General features: G+C 37.0%; 1 protein-coding gene across 2 annotated transcripts in view; it reads left to right on the top strand.

The window, feature by feature from the left end:
• The window catches only part of CHM (CHM Rab escort protein), a 225,664-nt gene that overhangs the window by 145,669 nt on the left and 59,380 nt on the right, over nt 1-20,615 (top strand). For both annotated transcript variants that reach the window (XM_020889377.2, XM_070461954.1), the window contains exons 9-11: nt 9,859-9,936; nt 19,463-19,567; nt 19,974-20,037. In XM_020889377.2, coding sequence (XP_020745036.2) covers nt 9,859-9,936; nt 19,463-19,567; nt 19,974-20,037 — 247 coding nt within the window. The remainder of the gene's footprint in view (nt 1-9,858; nt 9,937-19,462; nt 19,568-19,973; nt 20,038-20,615) is intronic.

Raw genomic sequence — 20,615 nt, 5'->3', positions numbered from 1 at the left:
AGTTTGCACTGTTCTGTCCTGATCCAGGACTTATCACTTATCTGAATTCCTGCTTTAACCCCTGGCAGCTCTCCTGCTCCCAGTATCTACCACCTTCTTTGAGCTGACATGTCACTTCCAGTGGCATTCTGTTGTCTGCCACATCAAGTCCAAAGGTTTCTATAACCACATTCCATAATCATGTGCTCATTCAACTCCTTGTCTTTTCCAAATTTGTCTGTCCATTCAGTTATTGGGCTTCCCTGGTAGCTCAGCTGATAAAGAATCTGCCTGCAATGTAGGAAAACCCACTCAATTGGTGGGTCAGGAATTGAGATCCCCTGGAGAAGAGATAGACTACCCACTCCAGTATTCTTGGGCTTCCCTAGTCTCTCTGATGGTAAAGAATCTGTCTGTAATGCAAGAGACCTATGTTCCATCCCTGGATTGGGAAGATCACTGGGTGAAGGGAATGCCTACACTCTTCTGTATTCTAGCCTAGAAAATTCCATGGACAGAGGAGCCCGGTGGGCTACAGTCCATGGGGTCACAATGAGTTGGAAATGACTGAGCAACTTTCACTTTACTTTCAGTTATTTAGATATCTATGTGCATTCTCACCTTTCCTTATATTTTCTCATGTTTTAGAGAGAAACATGCCCTCACCCTCAACAGCCTAACCTACTCCTCTTCAAGGCTTGATTCAGGGTTAGCCATCAGATCTCCCTCCACTACCTCTGGCTGCAAGAAGCTCTGTGCTTTTCAGCAAGTAGTTTAACTTCTCTGACTCTATAACAGGGAATTGATCCAGCTCTTGTAAAGATTTTCTCTGGTTGTGACATTCTTTAACCCCATATCTTTAAACATGTTGACTTCTTTCTTCTCTCAGCTCCTTTATAATGCTTTTGGTCTCTACCATATAATCTTCAGTTTTTCTCTCGTTATTACACTTAATAATGTCATTTGTCTCACATGCTTAACAAAGGGCTAAGTCTGTACCTTATACTTTTGCATCTATTGTAAATTAATGCAGTGCAGGTGACTAGTTGGTTAGTTTGAGCACTCTCAGTCTTTTACACAGCCCGAGGTGAATCATGGCTGATAGCTCTACCTTCAGGTCCCAGCCAGTACTGTTAACCTTTGCACTGAAAAGGTTTGCAAGCCTTTTCTAGGATTTGTCTAACAGAAGTGACTATCCTTTGTTTTATTTTACTATATGAATCGCTATGTGCCAACAAAGGAAAAAAGTGAGTATCTTGGATTGCAGAGGCCTGGGTCACTTGTGTGTGTGAACTGTCTCAGTTTAAAATGTGAGAGACTTGAGCAGAGGTTCAGTTTGGGAGGGGCAGTTGAAGAAAATCAGTTGCCTTGGGGTATAGAGAAGGTGTAGAGGGTATATAGTTTAAAGAAGGAGCCCAAGGAACAACAGAGGAATAAGGCTAACTATTTGACCTGGGAGTTAATTTTGTAATAAATAGCTAAAGGGTGAAGTTATTGAACATATAACCCACAAGAGGAAAGAATATGGTTTTGTGAGGTAATTATACCTCATCATCTAACAGGGTTCTTTGAGAGGGGTAAAAAAGGTGTGTACAAGAGGAAGCCAGTGAACTTCAGATTTTCAAAAAGCCTTTGATAGATTTTGTACCAAAGACTGCTTTAAGAAATGTCCTCTCAAACCAGAATTGAAAGAGACACATATACCCCAGTGTTCATTGCAGCACTGTTTACAATAGCGAGGACATGGAAGCAACCTAGGTGGTCATCAGCAGACGAATGGATAAGAAAGCTGTGGTACATATACACATTGGAATATTATTCAGTCATTAAAAAGAATGCATTTGAATCAGTTCTAATGAGGTGGATGAAACCGGGGCCTATTATACAGAGTGAAGTAAGTCAAAGAAAAACACCAATAGAGTATACTAATATGGAATTTAGAAAGATGGTAACAATGACCCTATATGTGAGACAGCAAAAGAGACACAGATATAAAGAACAGTCTTTTAAACTCTGTGGGAGAAGGTGAGGGTGGGATGATTTGAGAGAATAGCATTGAAACATGTTTATTATCATGTGTGAGACAGATCACCAATCCAGGTTGGATGCATGAGACAAGTGCTCAGGGCTGGTGCCCTGGGAAGATCCAGAGGGATGGGATAGGGAGGGCAGCAGGAGGGGGGATCAGGATGGGGAACACATGTACACCCATGGTTGATTCATGTCAATGTATGGCAAAAACCACTATAATATTATAAAGTAATTAGCTTCCAATTAAATTAATTTAAAAAAAAGAAATGTCCTCTCACCATGGGGTTGGGAATATTGTTTAGTCATGTGTAGAGATCTAGTTTTGGAGAAGGAAATGGCAGCCCACTCCAGTACTCTTGTCTGGAAAAATCCCATGGATGCAGGAGCCTGGTAGGCTACAATCCATGGGGTCGCTAAGAGTCGGCATGACTGAGCGACTTCACTTTCACTTTTCACTTTCATGCATTGGAGAAGGAGATGGATGGCAACCCACTCCAGTGTTCTTGCCTGGAGAATCCCAGGGACAGGGGAGCCTGGTGGGCTGCCGTCTATGGGGTCACACAGAGTCGGACATGATTGAAGCAACTTAGCAGCAGCAGCAGCAGCAGCAGCAGAGATCTAGTTTAAATAGAAGGAAGGAACAAATGGGTAGTTTAAAATGAGCTCTTATTTTCATGGAGAGATTTTTACAGTAGGCTTTGTTTGTTTTTAGCATTTTTATAAATAATTGAAGAGTCAACATAGTAACTCCGAGTTGCTTCTCAATTTATAGTTGACACTGAGAGCTTGTAGATAGTAAAATATAATACTAAGCTGAAGAGTATTATCTGAAGGACTGTTTTAGAAGGCAATATGAGAAGGCAGAAAAATGGAATGCAAGACTATATCTCTAAGAAGATGGCTGCACACATATATTTCGACTCATGGAAGAGATCCAGGAGTCATTATGTAGGGATCTCTGAAGATACTTGCCTTGGATATTCATGTATCTGCATTCAGAAGGACCTATATAATTCTGGATGTAATCATAAAAATCTGTTATTGCCGGATTGAAAATTGATGCCTCTTTACCCGTGTTATTTGTACAATTTGAGTTTTGAAGATTAGGTGGCAAATGGATCAAGGATTTGAATAAGGATTATCCAAATAAGAGATGAGTATATCATATCAAGCCTAGCTCAGTTGCTCAGTCATGTCTGACTCTTTGTGACCCCATGGACCCCATAGAGTCCAGCCTGCCAAGCTCCTCTGTCCATGGGATTATCCTGGCAAGAATACTGGAGTGGGTTGTCATTTCCTCCTCCAGGGCATCTTCCTGACCTAGGGATCGAACCTGCTAACCCATGTCTCCTGCATCTCCTGCAGAGGAGATTCTTTACCAGTGAGCCACCTAGGAAGCCCGAGTATATCAGCAGAGAAAGTCTGAGAAAGGAAATTAAAAGAAATCTCATGAAGAGCATAAGTTGGTTTACTGTAGACTTGTTTGCTACATCCCAAAAGTTTGAACAAAAGGCTTTCTTTTGAATTTGAAAGATCTGTTTTTAAATGAATTTGCTTTAGCAGACATGTGGCAAATAAGAAACATGAGACTATTAGCCTGAGTGTTCAGACTGAAAAGTTCTATTTTATCAACAACTTAGTTTAAATTATAATTTGTTTAAAGAGTAGTCAGTAAATACCAGTGCTTTCTCATCAAAAGCTCTGTGGATATCATTGTGATAGGCTATATTGAAGAATCATTGAATTGGCATAGTGATTCTGACCCTTATGTAAACCAGGGAGCCATTTTATACAAAAACTGTAGATACAGAACCTAGGTTGTGACCCAAGCATGTAATTTGACCCCCAGTACTTTGGGAAGACTTTATTTTTTAAAAATTGAATGATGACTTGTACTCTATAATTTGTGCTAATTTATTCTGGGCCCCTGGTGCAGTTATTAATACAGATCTGTTTCTGTCATCCAATACATAGTTTTATTGTGACTTTTCCTATAGAAGGTTAAATTTAAGGACAGGTGGAAAAGCTGGGGAAATAAAAGAGAATATATCATCCACAGAATGTCACCAAGAACAGAGAAAGCTAGATATATGGCTGAGATCTATAAAATAGGGACAGTTTCTGGGAGTGAGCTTTATGAAGGCTATGTATTGCTTTTTGACAGCTTTTTCTAAGTTAAGCATGATGATAATGCCTTCCCAGAGTGATACCAGTGCCTAAAGGGCAATCCATCTGCCCACAGCCTTTTCAGTGAGTGTGAAACTTGCATCAAAAGACCCACTGGACTCAGATACTTGTATCATATAATTTCTTGATATTCTTAAATTATCAACAGTGCTATGCCCTTCCAAGTACATGGTAACTCCTTGAAAGCACAGAAACTAATCTCTTCATTATGCCCTCCCATGCAGAAATTAGTATTAAATAGTAATTTTGAAGCATGCTCAGGAGTTGTGGTCACTGAGTTGGCAAGACTTAGCTGACCCTAATAACCACACGCCAGGTGGAAGAAGAGCATTTCTGCAGAAGCCCTTCAAAGCACTTATTGTACAGCAATATTCTCATCAGACTTGAGCAGTAACATTTGATTGTCACACATTTCAGAGGGGAGACTGCTCTCATGGATAGGTATATTACCTTAAATTTGTCTTCAGGAAGACATATTCCTGCTACATCTAGTCCATCAGCAATTCTTGTCAGAGTTATGTCTTAAATATGTCCTCAGTCTCTCCACTTCATCTCTCTTGCCATGACCCTACTTCAGGCTGGCATCATCTCTCGCTGGTCTACTGCAGACATAACTGGCCTCCCCTTTTCTACTCTTGCCCCATTGACAATTCTCTCAACAGCAGCCAGACTCATCTTTTTTTTTTTTTTTTTAATACAAATCTGATTATGTCACTGTCCTGCTCAAAATCTTCTGGTGGTTTCTCATTTTACTTAGAATAAAATTTAAAGTCTTCCCTCTAACCTTTGAAGCCCTGCATGGTCAAGCCCCTGACTATCTCTGTGACCCCATTTCATGTAATATTTCTCACTAGTCACTGTGTTCCAGCCCTACTTGCTCTCTCTGTCTCTCTCCCTCAAATACACCGAGCTACTCTTCACTTCTACATTTTCAAATTTGCTGTTTCTTCTGCTAAGTATATTTTTCCTCCAGATCTTCACATGGTTGATTTCTTCTGGTCACCTGGGTCTTAACTCAAATATCAGTTCCTCAAATAATTATCCTGTCTAATCCTTATTATCCTGTCTAATGTTCAAATCCCTGCATCGCCCTCACATCCTGTTTTATTGTTTCAGAACACATCACTATCTTCTATTCCCTTATTTCTTGTTTATTGTCTCTGTTGTGCATTAGATAAGTTGTGTGTCAACAGGACAGCATTTGTCTTGTTGACTTTGTATGCCTGATATCCAGAACTATAGTTGATACATAGTAGGTCTAGTTTCATAAATATTTGAGAATGAAGAGGTAAATCTCAGTGCTTATCAGTATCAGCAGTTCACTTGCAACTGTCACAGTTTCCTCTGGGGAAGGTAGTTGACTTGACCAGGTACCCAAGTTGCTTAAATTGTATTAGAAGAAAATCCAGGCCTTGAACACCTAGAGGCAGATTGTCATACTCAGTATCAACAACCTCAGATATGTAGATGATACCACCTCTAGTGGTAGAAAGCAAAGAACTAAAGAGCTTCTTGATGAAGGTGAAAGAGGAGACTGATAAAGCTGGCTTAAAACTCAACATTCAGAAAACTAAGATCATGGCATCTGATCACTCTCTTCATGGCAAATAGAAGGGGAAAAAGTGGAAACTGACAGATTTTATTTTCTTGGGCTCCAAAATCACTGTGAACAGTGACTGCAGCCACAAAATTAAAAGACGCTTGCTTCTTGAAAGGAAAGTTATGTCTAACTTGAACAACCTATTAAAAAGTAGAGATGTCACTTTGCCAACATCACTTTGTCCATATAGTCAAAGCTGTGATTTTTGCACTAGTTATGTACGGTTGTGAGAGTTGGACCATAAAGTATGCTGAGCATTGAAGAATTGATGCTTTTGAACTGTGATGCTGAAGACTTTTGAGAGTCCCTTGGACAGCAAGGAGATCAAACCAGTAAATCCTAAAGAAAATCAATGCTGAATATTCATTGGAAGGACTGATGCTGAAGCTCCAATACTTTGGCCACCTGATGTGAAGAGCTGATTCATTGAAAAAGACCCTGATGCTGGGAAAGATTGAGGGCAGGAGGAGAAGGGGGTAACAGAGGATGAGATGGTTGGATGGCATCACTGACTCAATGGACATGAGTTTGAGAAAACTCCGGGAGATAGTGAAGGACAGGGAGACCTGGTGTGCTGCAGTCCATGCGGTTGAAGAGTTGGACACGACTTAGTGCCTGAACAACAACGTTCCAGCAATGTGAGAGATTAAGCCAACTGTACAGTTAAATGTTTTAGTCCTTGAAGACCACCCATACTTCTGACACAATCTACACATTTGGGGTATTCCCAAAACCAGTCTCAGTTTTGGTGGTTTATTAGAAGGACTCCCAGAACTCACTAAAAGCTGTTAACTCACAGTTATGCTTTATTGCAGGGAATGGGTATAAATTGAGATCAGTCAAGGGAAGAAGTGTATAAGATAGACTTCAGGGTGGTTCCACATGTAGAGCTTTCAGTTGCCTTCTCCCGATGGAGTCAGGACAGTGTTACTCTCCTGGCATTGTTGTATAGAAGTGTTCACAAAGGATGGCTAAACAGGGAAGCTCAGCTGAGCTTCAACTGTCCAGAATTTTCATTGGAGCTCTATCACTCAAGTGTGACTGATTTACCCATGGAGCTGATCTCAGTCTCCAGCCCCACCAGAGGTTAACTGATACCACAGTTCCCAAAGTCTCCATCCTAAATTAAACTTTGGTCTTTCTTAGTCTTAGACTAGTCCCTACCCTAAGACTCTCTGGTATGGCCAGTCCCCACCGTAAGTCATACTGTTAGACTGTCTGGTGACCCAAGGCCCATGGACAAACAAGGACATGTCTTTCAGGCTTGGCATTTCAAGGGCTTAGAGATCACTTCTGAGAGGCCAAAGATAAAGGCTAGATGTCTTTGTGGGCCAGGTTAAATTCTTTATCATACATATGAATGTACTATATTTTCTTTGGTTCATTGTCCTCTTGATGGATATTTCTGTTACATGTGATGTATATCAAATAGTACCTATTTCTTTAATGAATGAGTGCTTTATGTAATACTGTGTGCCAAGCACTGTGTAACTTCTTTTCAAATAGTAACTCATTTAATTACCAGAAGAATCCTATATGAGATAAATGCTATTATTCTCATTATACAGAGGAAGAAATAGAATACTGAAAGGCCACATAACCACTAGATGGACTAGCTGGAATATAAACTCAGGCACTCAGAATCCTTCCTCATAACCACTATGATATGCTGTCTAAAAAACAATACAGCAAAAAATATATTTATGCACATCTTTTGTATATATATCTGAGAGTCTGTAAGATTTATGCCTAATAGTAAAATTGCTGCACTGTAGGCATATGCATCTTCAACTTTATTAGACATGGCCAAATTATTATCCAAACTGATAGTTTTAAAATAATTTGTAAGATATTTGTATATATCTTTCCTAGTCCATGGCTTTTCACTTTCTTTTATTGTCCAGATGTTTATCATTTAAAAATACTTTTTTCACCATTTTCTCTACGATTTAGCCTTTTGTATCTTATTTAAGAAATGTTTCTTTCCCCTGAGTTCAAATATATATCCTCATATATTCTAGAAGCTTTGTCTTTTATATTTATACTTTCACCTACCTGGGATTGATTCTGTATATGGTATAAAACAATTGTCTCAAAACCACTTGTTCAGTGATCCATTCTTTCCCCACTGGTCTGTAATACCACCTCTGTCATAATCATTTTCATATACTTATGGGTCTTATATTAGTTTGCTATCACTGCCATAATAAATCACCACAAACTTATTAGCTTAAAACCATGCAAGTATGTTGTCTCACAGTCCTGGGTGTCAGAAGCCTAAAATGAATAGGCTGGGCTCCTTCTGTCTTGGGGCTGTAGGAGAGAATCTATTTCTTGTCTTTTCCGGCTTATAAAGGGCCCCTGCATTCCTTGACTTGTGACCCCCTTTTAGCAGTGGCATCACTCTGACCTCTGCTTCCATCTGCAAATCTTCACTAACTTTGACCTTTCTGCTTCCTCTTTTAAGATACCTTTCTGATGACATTGCATCCACTGGGATAATCTAGGATAATTTCTCCATCTCATGATCTTTAATTTAATCACATCTTCAGAGTTCCTCTTGCTGTGTAAGAGAATGTAGCCACAGGTTCCAGGGACTAGGATGTGGACATCTGTGATGGGAGCATTATTCAGTCTACCACAGTCTTCTTCCTGGACTTTCCATCATTCTTAATGTTTTTAATCCATCCCTTTTTAGCATACTCATTTTAACTATCTGAATAAAGTTTTGTGGGAATCTAATCCTTCTGTTTGTTATGTCCATTAATTCTCACTCAGGATAAGATGTATTTTTTCATCTGTTGTATTAGATTATAAGCTCATCATAAGGGAACTCTGTCTTTGATAATTTCATGTAGCCTGGATCGAGGTCATATTGTTCTAGAAAGTTTTAGCAGTTGCTTCTACAAAATTTCCCAGGGTACTACTGACCCAGGTGGGGCCAGTGGTAAAGAATCAGCCTGCCAGTGCAGAAGACACAACAGACATGGGTTCTGTCTCTGGGTCAGGAAGATCCCCTGGAGTATGAAGTGGCAACCCACTCCAGTATTCTTGCCTGGAGAATTCCATGGACAGAGGAGCCTGGCAGGTTACAGTCTTTGGTGCTGCAAAGAGTCAGACACAGCTGAGCTATTGAGCACACACACTGGCATAGAGCCATTTTTCATGATGTTTTATTGGTTAGTGAGTGAAATTGCTCAGAGTTTCTCAAATCATGTAGTAGTGTAATTTCAGATTTCCAGTCTGTGTGAGAGAAGACAACTGGTTATAAATACAGAAGAATATACATCCTTGAAGGTGGATTCTTTACCACTGAGCCATCGTGGAAATCCACACAGGGCTTTAGATAAAACAATTTAACATTTTCTCTCTCTTGTAGTCAACGGATTTTCTCCCTTGATCACCTTTTCACTGAAGTATAGTCCTTTGTGGATCCAGATGTTATTAGAGAATATCTCATTCTCTACTCCCTGCCTTGTTTGAATCCTAAGGCCTCTCCATTCCCTACATGGGCATTAAAACTCCAACCCCTAGATTCTTGAGTTAGGCAAACTCATTAGAGCTTCTGTAGCATTAACTCCTGTGCTTATTGCTCTGGTTTTCAGTTCTCGATTTAATTTGTGCTTACTTTTATGGTAAGTAAAATTTCCAGAGCCTTCCCAGCTTGTTTTTTCCTTAGCATTTCTTTGTGGTCACTTCTGTTGTGGGGTGGGGGGGTCTCATCCATCACCTCCTGAGGGTATTTGTAGCCTATACTTTAGGTAGTCAGTAGCTGGTTTGGGAGTCAGGGATAACTGAGTTTTGTTTAGGGATACTTTCAACTTGGTCACAATTCTAGGTTTTCATGTTGTATTATTAACACTAATACCTCTGCTGCATTAAAATATTAATCTTATCTCTGAGATATTCTTAATACCATGACAGAAGATAATAAATTATCAAAATCTTTGTTTCTCTAAGAGCAATTAAGTTTATTAGATGTTGGATATTTTAAAAAACATTATTTTACCTTAATTTTCAACTCAAGAATTCTAATCCTCATTTTCCTATTCTCTTCCTAGAATGTGTGCAGTGTTTGGTGGAATCTATTGTCTTCGCCATTCAGTACAGTGCCTTGTAGTGGACAAAGAATCTGGAAAGTAAGGATGATATAAGTTACCTTCCTATATTTACACCCCCAAGCACAAGTGAAAAATGCTAAAGTCGATTTTTTAAAAATGATTCTTCAAAGATCCTCCTTGGTGTTAATAACATATCAACCTTGATTAAAAGTAATTTGTGTTTAGATCCTCCAGAACAAGGAAAGTGAGTTCAGAATATAGAAACTAAATTAATTTCCCTGCAATATGGCTATAGCTCCTGATCATCCAAGCTCGGAAGACAAATCATTTCAGCTGCTGGGGGTGGGTGATGAGTGATGTTAGTTTTCCTTGTGGCCTTACCTCCTCTAATTGATTTTCATCAGATGACAACAAAGCCCTCTGTTATTGCATTTTTAAAAATGGATCTCACCTAAAGACTCATCAGATTAATCTCTGCTGATAATGCATGTCACTCCAAGAGAAAATACTTTAATGATTTTTAGGTAGATTGTTGTCATAAACTATGCTGCCCTGTTATCTGAGGATGAATTCCTTTACAACCATATCAGGCCTGCAGGCTGGTTTAGGATTGAAATAAGAATGTACCTACTTTTAAAGAAAGCTGAACATGATCACTTTATCTGTTCATTTTTATATTTCAGTTATATTTTTATAGGATTTATTATTCAGTTACTAAAATATGTTCTTGTCTAAATTACACTAAGTAGTATTTTTTTATTTCTGGGCTTTACATTTAAACATAAATGGGTTAACTGCATCAAATTTTAGGAGCTGTTTGAATTGCTATGTATTTTTCTTTTTTTAAGCATTTACTGACCTATATCTCTTGTGTGACTGTTTTTAGGGATATATAAAGAAGTAGTATTGTTCATGTCATAAAATATCTTAATATATGGAACTAGAAGCTTAAAATATAAAATTTAAGCTGTTTTTTTCACTTTACAATAATTTTATAACAGTCTAAGCAGCATAAGGTGTTAATTTCTTATAGGCCAGTTATAGTGCAATAACTAATATTTTGAGATATGGTGGAGAACAAATTCAACTAGAATATATAATATTTAGACAAGGAAAGTAGTTAGTATAAGATAAAATAAGCACATGGTTTAAAAGCATATAATTATCTTTAGCACTTTAACAGAAAGGTACTACATAAGTGAAACATTAATAATTTACAGTGAAAAATCTACCCCACAGGACCAAGATATATTGATACGTGAGGACTCTCTGGAGGTTCATGAAGGAATAGTTGTCTTTATGATTCTTAGAGTCATTTTCCCTTATGCATTCATTTTGAAGCATGAGTTATGTATCCATGATAGAAAGCTAGATAATGAATTGCTTGTTTGGTGCTTATTTACTTAGATTCTTTTACCTTTTGGAGGCCTCATTCCAGTCCCACATGTTACTCTTAGTGACATGAAGAATTTGCATGGCTCATGTTTGTTTTTTGTTTTTCTTAAAGGATCTGTTAGTACAGTAAAAAGCATCTGTTGCACTAAAGGCTGCATTTACCTTAACTTTGACTTAGTTTTTATTACAAACTCTAAATAGAGGAATTTTTCTTTGTGGTCTGCTGCAGATTTTGGACTGCAACAGATAGCTGAGGGCCCAGGCTCTGAAGACCAAAGTTTGGTAGTTTTCAAATTTTAATGTGTCTGTAAATCACTAGGTAATAGGTAAACTTGTAAAACGAAATGCCCATTTCTGTGCCTCATGCTGGCAGAGTGAAATTGGATAATGTGCTTAGAGTGAAGCCAGGAAATTTGCAGTTTTAAGGAACACCTTCAGCTGAATATAATGTAGGTGCTCCTTAGATGAAACCGAGAAACACTGATCTGTAAGGTAGAGTTCAAGATTTAGCCAGTGGTACTATGTTCCATGATGAACTAGGGACTCTAGGTCTTAATTCATTTCTTTTGTATCTTTGTAGAAAGACCTTAAACATAATAATTATTCTTTAACAACTCTTAAGGCATGCAATGGTCAGGTAACCCTGGAGTAAAAGGAGACCTGGAACTCTGTCACTGCCATGAGGGACAGTGGGCAAGTCACTTGTCTCTGGGCCAGTTCCTTTGGCTATGAGTTAGATGGACTCTGTGGTAGTTTTTGGGTCTCCTCCCAGATATGACATGCTTTAGTTGAGTTACTGAAAGTACTTAGAAAGTACTTAGTTTTTCCTTAGCACTTAGAAATAAATTATCTTAAAATGTTTTATATGCCCAAATATAGTCCATTCTCACATATTGGGTAAACTTCAGTCCAGTGAAAAATTTTAAAAAATGTTAGAACAGATTGTATGTGTCTACTTTAATGATTGTAAATGAAATAGCAAAATGGCTACTTAATGCTGTTTATTATTACTTTACTAGAATGTCAATTTTCCAATGAATATCTTTTTATTGTCCATCTTGGGGTGTTTAAGATATAGCCATTTTGTATTCTGTGTAAGATTCTCATATTGGAAAACTTATTCTAAGCCATAAATATTTCCTTAATAGTGGTACAGTTAAAAATTTGACCTGTATTTATAATATTCATGATAGGTACAGTATTCTCACTATATTAAATTGTATAAGTGATCTTTAAAAAGTTTCTTTTAAGAGACAACCAATACTTTAAAACTGTAAATTCATATCTTCACTAAAAATCCATTTTATCAAGTCAAAGAGTCTCTATAAGCATCTAAAGCAAGCATTGACTGAAGTTGACTCAGGCTAATTTATCTTTCCCAAATACTATTACTTTGTCATTCAAAATCAAATAATTGAGAGACCTACCAGAATAGATATTTTGTCAGGATTTGAATATAAAGTGAGGGATAATTTTTTGAGGGAAAAACCTTGAGTTTATATTTGGGCATATCCAGCATACATTTCTTTTTAAGCAATCCAGGTTGACTCAAACAATTGTTTATTCTAAGTTTTATAGGTTTATTAATCAAGGAATTTGAAAATGTTTGCATTTGTCTCCTTATGGTTTTACATTGTCTTGTCTCCCCTGTTTTCCTGTATGGAACACTTGGCATCCTCTTTCCTCTTTGGTGTGTTAAGAGCTACCCATGCTTCAGGTGCTTAGACCTCATGCTTAGACCTCAGAGGTCTAAGTTTATTTCCTGATCCCACAGACAAGATCAGAACCCTCTTCCAACCCCACAACTCAGGTCCCCCCATATGATTGTAAATTCTCTGTAAGAAAAGGCAGGATCTGACTGCTGTAGTATCCCCAGAATCAAGGCAGGTTCCTATATTCAATAGATTTAAGTTTAAAAAATGAATGAGGATTAAAAATTGATGATAGCTTTTTTGTGTTTTTCTTTTCACCTTTCATTGAGGAAAGCAAATAGAAGCATAAATGATCATAGCATTGAATTTAGTGTGGTGATTATACATCAAAGTGTTGTACAAACTTTGAGAGGAGAAATATGGAATGTGTAACTAAATTCATACTTATTTTGAGCTATATCTTATTTTTCATTTTTGTTTAATGTACTCTCTTGAGATCCACTTTGACTGTGCTCTCTTGGCTATGTTATCCTTGATTCTGCTTTCTTAATTTTCAGAGGACATATATATCAGGAGTTCTTTTCTATACACTTTCATTAAATTCTAATACTGAAGCCCTCTGTTGACTGTTTTTGGAAACACTGAATGCTGTTGTTGAGCAGCTTTCTTTTCCTTTGTAGGAATGCTGACCATGTAAAACTCCTTAAATTAGATTTTACCATTTAGTAATGCTGTACTTGATATTAGTGTAGGGTATGGATGACCTTGGCCAGACATGTCTGTAACCAATAGTCTGAATCTAATTACTTCTGCTAGTGTTCTTGTGAACTTCAGCTATCTCACTTACTAGATTTCCTGCTATTACTTTTTCTTGGAGATATCTTTTTTTTTTTTTCTGATATCAGGAATAACTGTACCTTTCGCAGGTATTTTGAAGTTAGTAATGAATAGAATGTTAAACTCAGGGTGAGGTGACTGATTCTTAACACCATTTGTCATTAAATAAGAAAATCACTGACTTTCATATTTTAGTATGTCCCATTTGCAAGATGATAATGGTAATATTCTAGATATTTAACCTCCACTAACCACATGCTAGTTGCTATGGGGATAAAGAGATGAATAAAACATGAATTTTGCCCTTGTATATAAAGACTACAGGCTCTAAAGTCATGTAGGCCTAGATCTGTGCCCTGGCTTCCCCACTTACTAGTTGAGTGAACTTTAGCAAGTTGTTTAACTTCTCTTTGCTTCAGTTTCTTTATCTTTTAAGTGGGACACAACAGCACCTATTTCATTTGGTTATTATGAGTATTAATTGAACAGATAAAGTGTCTAGAATCCATATAGCAAGAGCTTAGTACCTATTAGCTAATAGTAGTTATTAATGTAATTGGATACTTTAGAATCCCATAGAGGAGATATATTAGGAAGATCCTTCTGTGTTATGCTAAGGAGTTCAGATTATAATTAATGGTAGTTCAGATTATAATGTAGTTTTTTACACTTGATCTTAGCCAAAAGGCCAAGAAGCGATTATAATGTAGTTTTTTTAATTTATTTTTTTATTGAAGGATAATTGCTTTACAGAATTGTGTTCTTTTCTGGCAAACGTCAGCATGACTCAGCCGTAGGTATACATATACCCCTTCCCTTTTGAATCTCCCTCCCCATCCCACCCCTCTAGGTTGATACAGAGCCCCTGTTTGAGTTTCCTGAGCCATACAGTAAATTCCTGTTGGCTATCTGTTTTACATATGGTAGTGTAGTTATGAATGGGTGAATAACAAGATTAGATTTGTTACTTTTACATTCCATTTCTGTGATTAGAAGTGATTTGGAAAAAGCACTGCAATGGGAAGAGATTCTTTACCTGCTAAATCAGAGATTCTGTAATCTTTGTTTCTGTTTCTGCACTGTTCACACACATTGAATTCTTCCATCATCCATCACTTATTCAGTCATCCATGCACAGTTGTCATCTGTGTGCCAGGCACTGGAGGTATAGCAGTGCAAGACAATCATGGTCTTTGTTCTCATAGAGCTTAGAGTCTACCAGGGTATCAATATGCAGATCTGGCTCTGTCCTTCCCTATGTAAAAAGTTTCAGTGACTTTATATCACTTGAGAATGAAGTCTAAGACCCTTTAACATGACACGTGAGACTATGGGGTCTGACCTTTGCCTGCCTCTCTCAGTTCATCTGTCTTCTCTCCCTATTTGGTTCCCTGTACTTCTCTTACTTGCCTCTGTTCCCCTGCAAGTGCTGAGCTTCTGTTGAAATGTTATTTGCTTGCTTTAACTGGTTTTAACTGCTTTAAAAGCAGCTAATGTATCACTTCCTCCAAAGAACATTCCCTAATACTCTGCTGCTCCCCCCACCGCCAAGCTTTCACCTCTTAGAACAGTGCTTGGTACATGATTGTTACGCCACACACTTATGTTTAACAAATGAACTACCAGTGTGCTAACAATCCATTCATTGTCTTATTCGATTTAACAAGAGTCTAGGGCAGTGTCAGTGGAGATGTTGAGGAGAGGCTAGTTTCAAGAAGTCTTTATAAGGTGAAATCAAAATTGAGTAGCAGATTAGATGTGGGAAAAGAGATTCTAAGCTAAGGAAACTCTGGTAACTGCTGGTCATGCCATTAACTGAGACTGGGATTCCAAGAAGGGAAGCAGGTGAGGAGCCATGAAGAATTCAGGTTCGGGGCATGCTAGGTTAAAAAGGCATTTGGAATCTATCCAGAAAAAAAGTAGATAATAGTTAAAGACGTGAATACAGAGCTTTGGATTGATTACAACAAAGAGCTATAGGTTTGGAGTTATAATCATGTTTGAGACTGTTGGAGTAGATATTTACCCAAGAAAAATGAGTAATAGGTGTTTTGGAATGGTTTCATTGAAAAGGTCGCATTTGAAATAATATGTTTGAGAAAGCTTGAAAGGGCATGATGAGCAGGGGGGATTATTTTGTCTCCTTCAGTTACTGGGAATCTTCTAATTCCTTTAATTAATGTATTTTCCTTTTAATGATCTCACGTGTGATTTATGTATTCCTTATAAAAGTAATTGGGATATTAACCTGAAGATTATAGAGAATGGATACCTGTTTTAATATTATTTTTATCCCCTGAACCAAATTCCAGATAAAGAGTTTTCATCTTGCTGATTCTCTTCTTTCTTTCCATAATTTTGCTATTTATGCCCTCATGTTATTGAACCAAGAACTGTATAACTGCTGTGATTTGTTGATTTAGAAAGCTCAGCTCTAGAAATGTTCTGTCTGACTTCACTGATTCTTATGATCAGCTTGGTTGTTGCCCCCTGTAACTGAGAACTCCTATCATGTTCCTCCTCAATTTACTATTTATGGGGCTCAGCAAGGTCCTCACCTAAATCCAGAATGCTGTCAATCTTCAATGCCTTCCCCAAGTTCATGTTAGAGGGGTGAACAGAGTCTATTTTAATGTCTCATTTTGTTGTTTTCTGTTACTTGAATGTCATATTTTTTTATATTAATCTTTATAATGCAGAGTCTAAGTCTAGGTCCCAAATCTATTTTCTTTCCTCATTGTTCTCCCAGTTAGGCCTAATATATGACAGTAAGTATCTGAGGGGAAAACAAATCTTATCACTTACTTAAATGTGTCTTGTTTTGAACAGCTTTACTCAGGCCTAGAGCTTTAGTACTTTAGCATGAGACTATCAGGTAAGTTGTGTTGTTATCATCTATCAAGCTGACTAGGCATATGTGACTGTCACCTCAATTTCTGTAGAAATCAGTATTTTTTTCTATAGCAATAATCTTAACTTTCCACCTAGGATAGCGTAAAGATACAACAGTAGCTGTGACACACTCCATGGTGATTCTTACCTGGGATTTGGGAGTTTATCAGAATCTCCAGGGGTACTTATAATTTGAAAAAGTCCCCCAGGTGTGATTCTGATTTGCTTCCTTCTCCTTCTCCTCCTCCTGTGAGAATCACTTTTTAATCCAGAAGCTTCAGCATAGATAGGCACATTTATTGGCATATTATCCTTGCATAGTTGAGCTCCCCAGTCTCCATACCCATCCTTCCCTTCTGAGTGATCCCCAGTAGTGCTAATACCATAACTTATGAAAACACTGCCTGCCTTTCACCAAAGCTGTAGCTATCACGAAAGCAGCCCGGTTAGTGTTTGGAAACCTACAAGCAAGGAGGTCTCCACAAGCTTCAGGGCCAGGTTTAATTATGTGGTTTACTTAAATGGGAGCCCTTTGCAAAGACTTAGATGGGAGTCCAAGGTTTATACTAACATCACTCCCTCTTCCAATTTGATTCCAACATTTTATGGTGAAAATATTAAACTCTACAGCAACATGGAAAGAATTTTAGGGTGATCACCTGTATATCCACAACCTAGATTCTACAATTAACATTTTAACATGCTTGCTTAATCATATGTCTACCCAAATATTTATCCTTCTGTTCACCTATTCACCATTTTTTAAGCATTTTACAGTAAATTCCAAATAGCAGTATAATTTCCCCTAAATACTTCAGTATGCATATTATTAACTAGAGTTTAATATTTGTTTATAGCTTTTTCTTCTGATGTAAAATTTACATGTGGTAAAGTGCCCAAATCTTAAGTGCTTATTATCTGAGTGTTGACAAATGATAAAATCTGTATAACCCAAATCCTTGTCAAGATACAGGAGATTTTAACACCCTCTTTTTTTCTGCCCAGATTATTCCCTCTTGACTTTCTATAGTCTTTGAGTTAAAGGTAAGAAAGAGGCTTGTCAGTGTTCCCAGGACAAATAGGGATTGATGCTTCATGATGGATTGACAGATTTCTCTTTTCCCTTGCCAAAGTACCTTGTGTTTTAAATTGTGTATGAATGTTTTAAAACAGAAGACTTGAAGGAATTCTCTGGCAGTCCAGTGGTTAGGGCTTGGAGTTTTCACAGCAGGGGCCCTGGTTCGATCCCTGCTTGGGGAACTAAGATCTCACAAGCCACATGTGTTGGCCCAGAAAAAGAAAAAAAATTTTTTAATAAAAACATAAACCAGGAGACTAACTTGCCTTTCTGATTTTAAGTACTTCTTTTTTAAAATAGATATAAATACTTTAGTTAGTTAAGTATTTTATAAAGCAGGAGCTCCAGTTTGATGAAGTGTGAGGCTATATGCATAAAAATATAACTGAGGAAGAGAAAGGAAGTAGAAGTGAGATGGGGAAAAAAAATCACATAAATATTGATATATTTATGAATATGTAGTCAATTGATTAAAAATATGTGTATCTAACATCACAAGATATAGTTTAGCCTGATGGCAGTGTCATGCTATTTATTCAAGAATATCAGCATATCATAATCTGCCTTTAGGACAATACACATTAAATTCCTCTCACTATTGGTCTTGAGTATTTGTCATTTTGCTGTTAATGCCTTTATGCCTGGCAAATGGCTCTTTTTTAAAAATAGCTCTTATTTAGGGTAGCATATTTTAATTTATGCTAATATATTTTAAATATGGCATCCGTTTGATATTACTTGTTTGTATTTTATGAGGAGTAACACATAAGTGTTTTTCAAGTAAAATAATTCTAGTCTCAAAAGGAAAGCTATGACAAAGTAAATTGTGTTATTTCCATAATAAAAATATATAGGAAACATGCAGGCATTTGCATATAGTTCCTGAAATATTGCATACTGTCTTTGTCAGTGCTGGTAAATCCATTTCAAGGATGTTGCCCTTAGTCCATTAGTTTGGATAATGAGCCCTATAAAGTACATTTATAACTTGTGGCACTGCAAGGAGATGGATTCTAATTTTCATCCTTTTATCTAGACACACTGAGAGAAGGTCAATGGAGGGTACTATATGATTCATTGTCCCAACACATATCAGATGACAGAGACCTGATAATGTCCATGCATAAGTGTTTTCTTTATTTGGAAATAGCACTTGAAAGAAATCTTTCTATGATCATCCTCTGAAGTAAATTGAAAACAGATATTAAAAATGCTCTATCCCTCCCCCAGTGTTTTTTGGTTTAAAACATTATCACACTTGTTGCAAGATAGCTATTCTTGAACAAAAGAGAAAGCGACACTTAACAGAAAAATAAGCCCTTAGTGGCTTTTATAGGCTGTGAATGATGTAACAAGATACTTAACTTTTCCTCCCCCTTTTCTTAGATCTGTTAAGAAAAAAAAAGAGCCTATTTTCTAAACAAAGAAAAATCTTCTATGTTCCTAAACATTAGAAAAGCTTATAGCATAATAGTTGTCCTAACTTTACCCTTACTATTAATAGCATTCAAAATAAATATTTAAGTTCTAGTCCACACTTAATAGTTTAAAATGCTTTAAAATAGTGACAAGAATATATATCCTGCAATTTAGTGTAAGTTTTGTGTCAAAAATGTGTACTTGTGGGCAATTTTAAAATCTTTTCACAAATTAGTTTTAGATTCAGGATTGGTAGCTAGCTGATTATGTTTGTTTTCTTTATTATGTAATCATCAATGAGAACTTTTTTCTGTGCTTATCTTCTTTGTAGATGTAAAGCAATCATAGATCAGTATGGTCAGAGAATAATCTCTAAGCATTTCCTTGTGGAAGACAGTTATTTGTCTGAGAACACATGCTCACATGTGCAATACAGGTAAGACACCCCTCCAGCCACTCTACAAGGGAAGGTGAAATTTAGGGAAATTCATCTGTGTGGTTACATTGACAATTCTGTATGGTTCTGTTCTTCAAGTAAGATGCAAATGTATACCAAACCAAAGATATATTCAGTTTGTTACCACTGTTCTCTTATAAGGTCTGGTTTGAGGGGAACCTAGCCTAATGTTGACTCTATTGCATCAGCTGGGGTCTGTCTGCAGGTCACACATTCTCCTTTCCTGAGCCAAGAAAAGATTAAAGCAGAACTTGATTTGGTTTGGGGAGGTGACACTTTTATCATGACTCAAGTCTTTCAAACATACCTTATGGTGGTCATATAGCTATATAAATGAGATTTATCCATGGAATCTGAGTCACTGTTTAACTTTTCTGCATTACAGGCAGATCTCCAGGGCAGTCTTGATTACAGATAGATCTGTTCTCAAAACAGATTCAGATCAACAGGTAATTATAGTCCTGTACTTGTTGGTAACATGTTGCTAACTTAATCTACATGGTAATATATTGTAAATTAATATAGGTGAAATAAAATATATTAAAAAATATGTTCTAGTAATATATTTAATACATTTTAAAAATACATAATGGCAATTATGTAATAATTTTGGTTTCTTAAAGATTTCCTTCCAGTGGAACAACTAATTGCATCTTATGTAACAGATTTATTCTAGGAATATTGAAATCATCTTAGTTTTTTTTTACAATTATGGAATTGAAAATATATTATTATGAGAAGAAAAGCACTTAGGAACATTTAAAAATCTTGGATGAGATGAGGATGATATGGTTAGGTCGCATCACTGACTCAGTGAACGTGAATTTGGCCAAACTCTGGGAGATAGTGAAGGACAGGGAAGCCTGACATGCTGCAGTCCATGGGTTGCAAAGAGTTGGACACAACTTAGCAACTGAACAACAACAACAAACATCTTGAAGGAAAAGGCTTAATGGTAACCAGTCCTATAGCAGTGGTGGTAAGTTCACTGTTAGAGGCCTAGTGTGAATGAGCATCAGCATGCATT

Source organism: Odocoileus virginianus, chromosome X (assembly GCF_023699985.2).
Source record: "Odocoileus virginianus isolate 20LAN1187 ecotype Illinois chromosome X, Ovbor_1.2, whole genome shotgun sequence".
NCBI classification, from domain to species: domain Eukaryota; kingdom Metazoa; phylum Chordata; class Mammalia; order Artiodactyla; family Cervidae; genus Odocoileus; species Odocoileus virginianus.
This window is presented reverse-complemented; position numbering and strand designations above follow the sequence as displayed.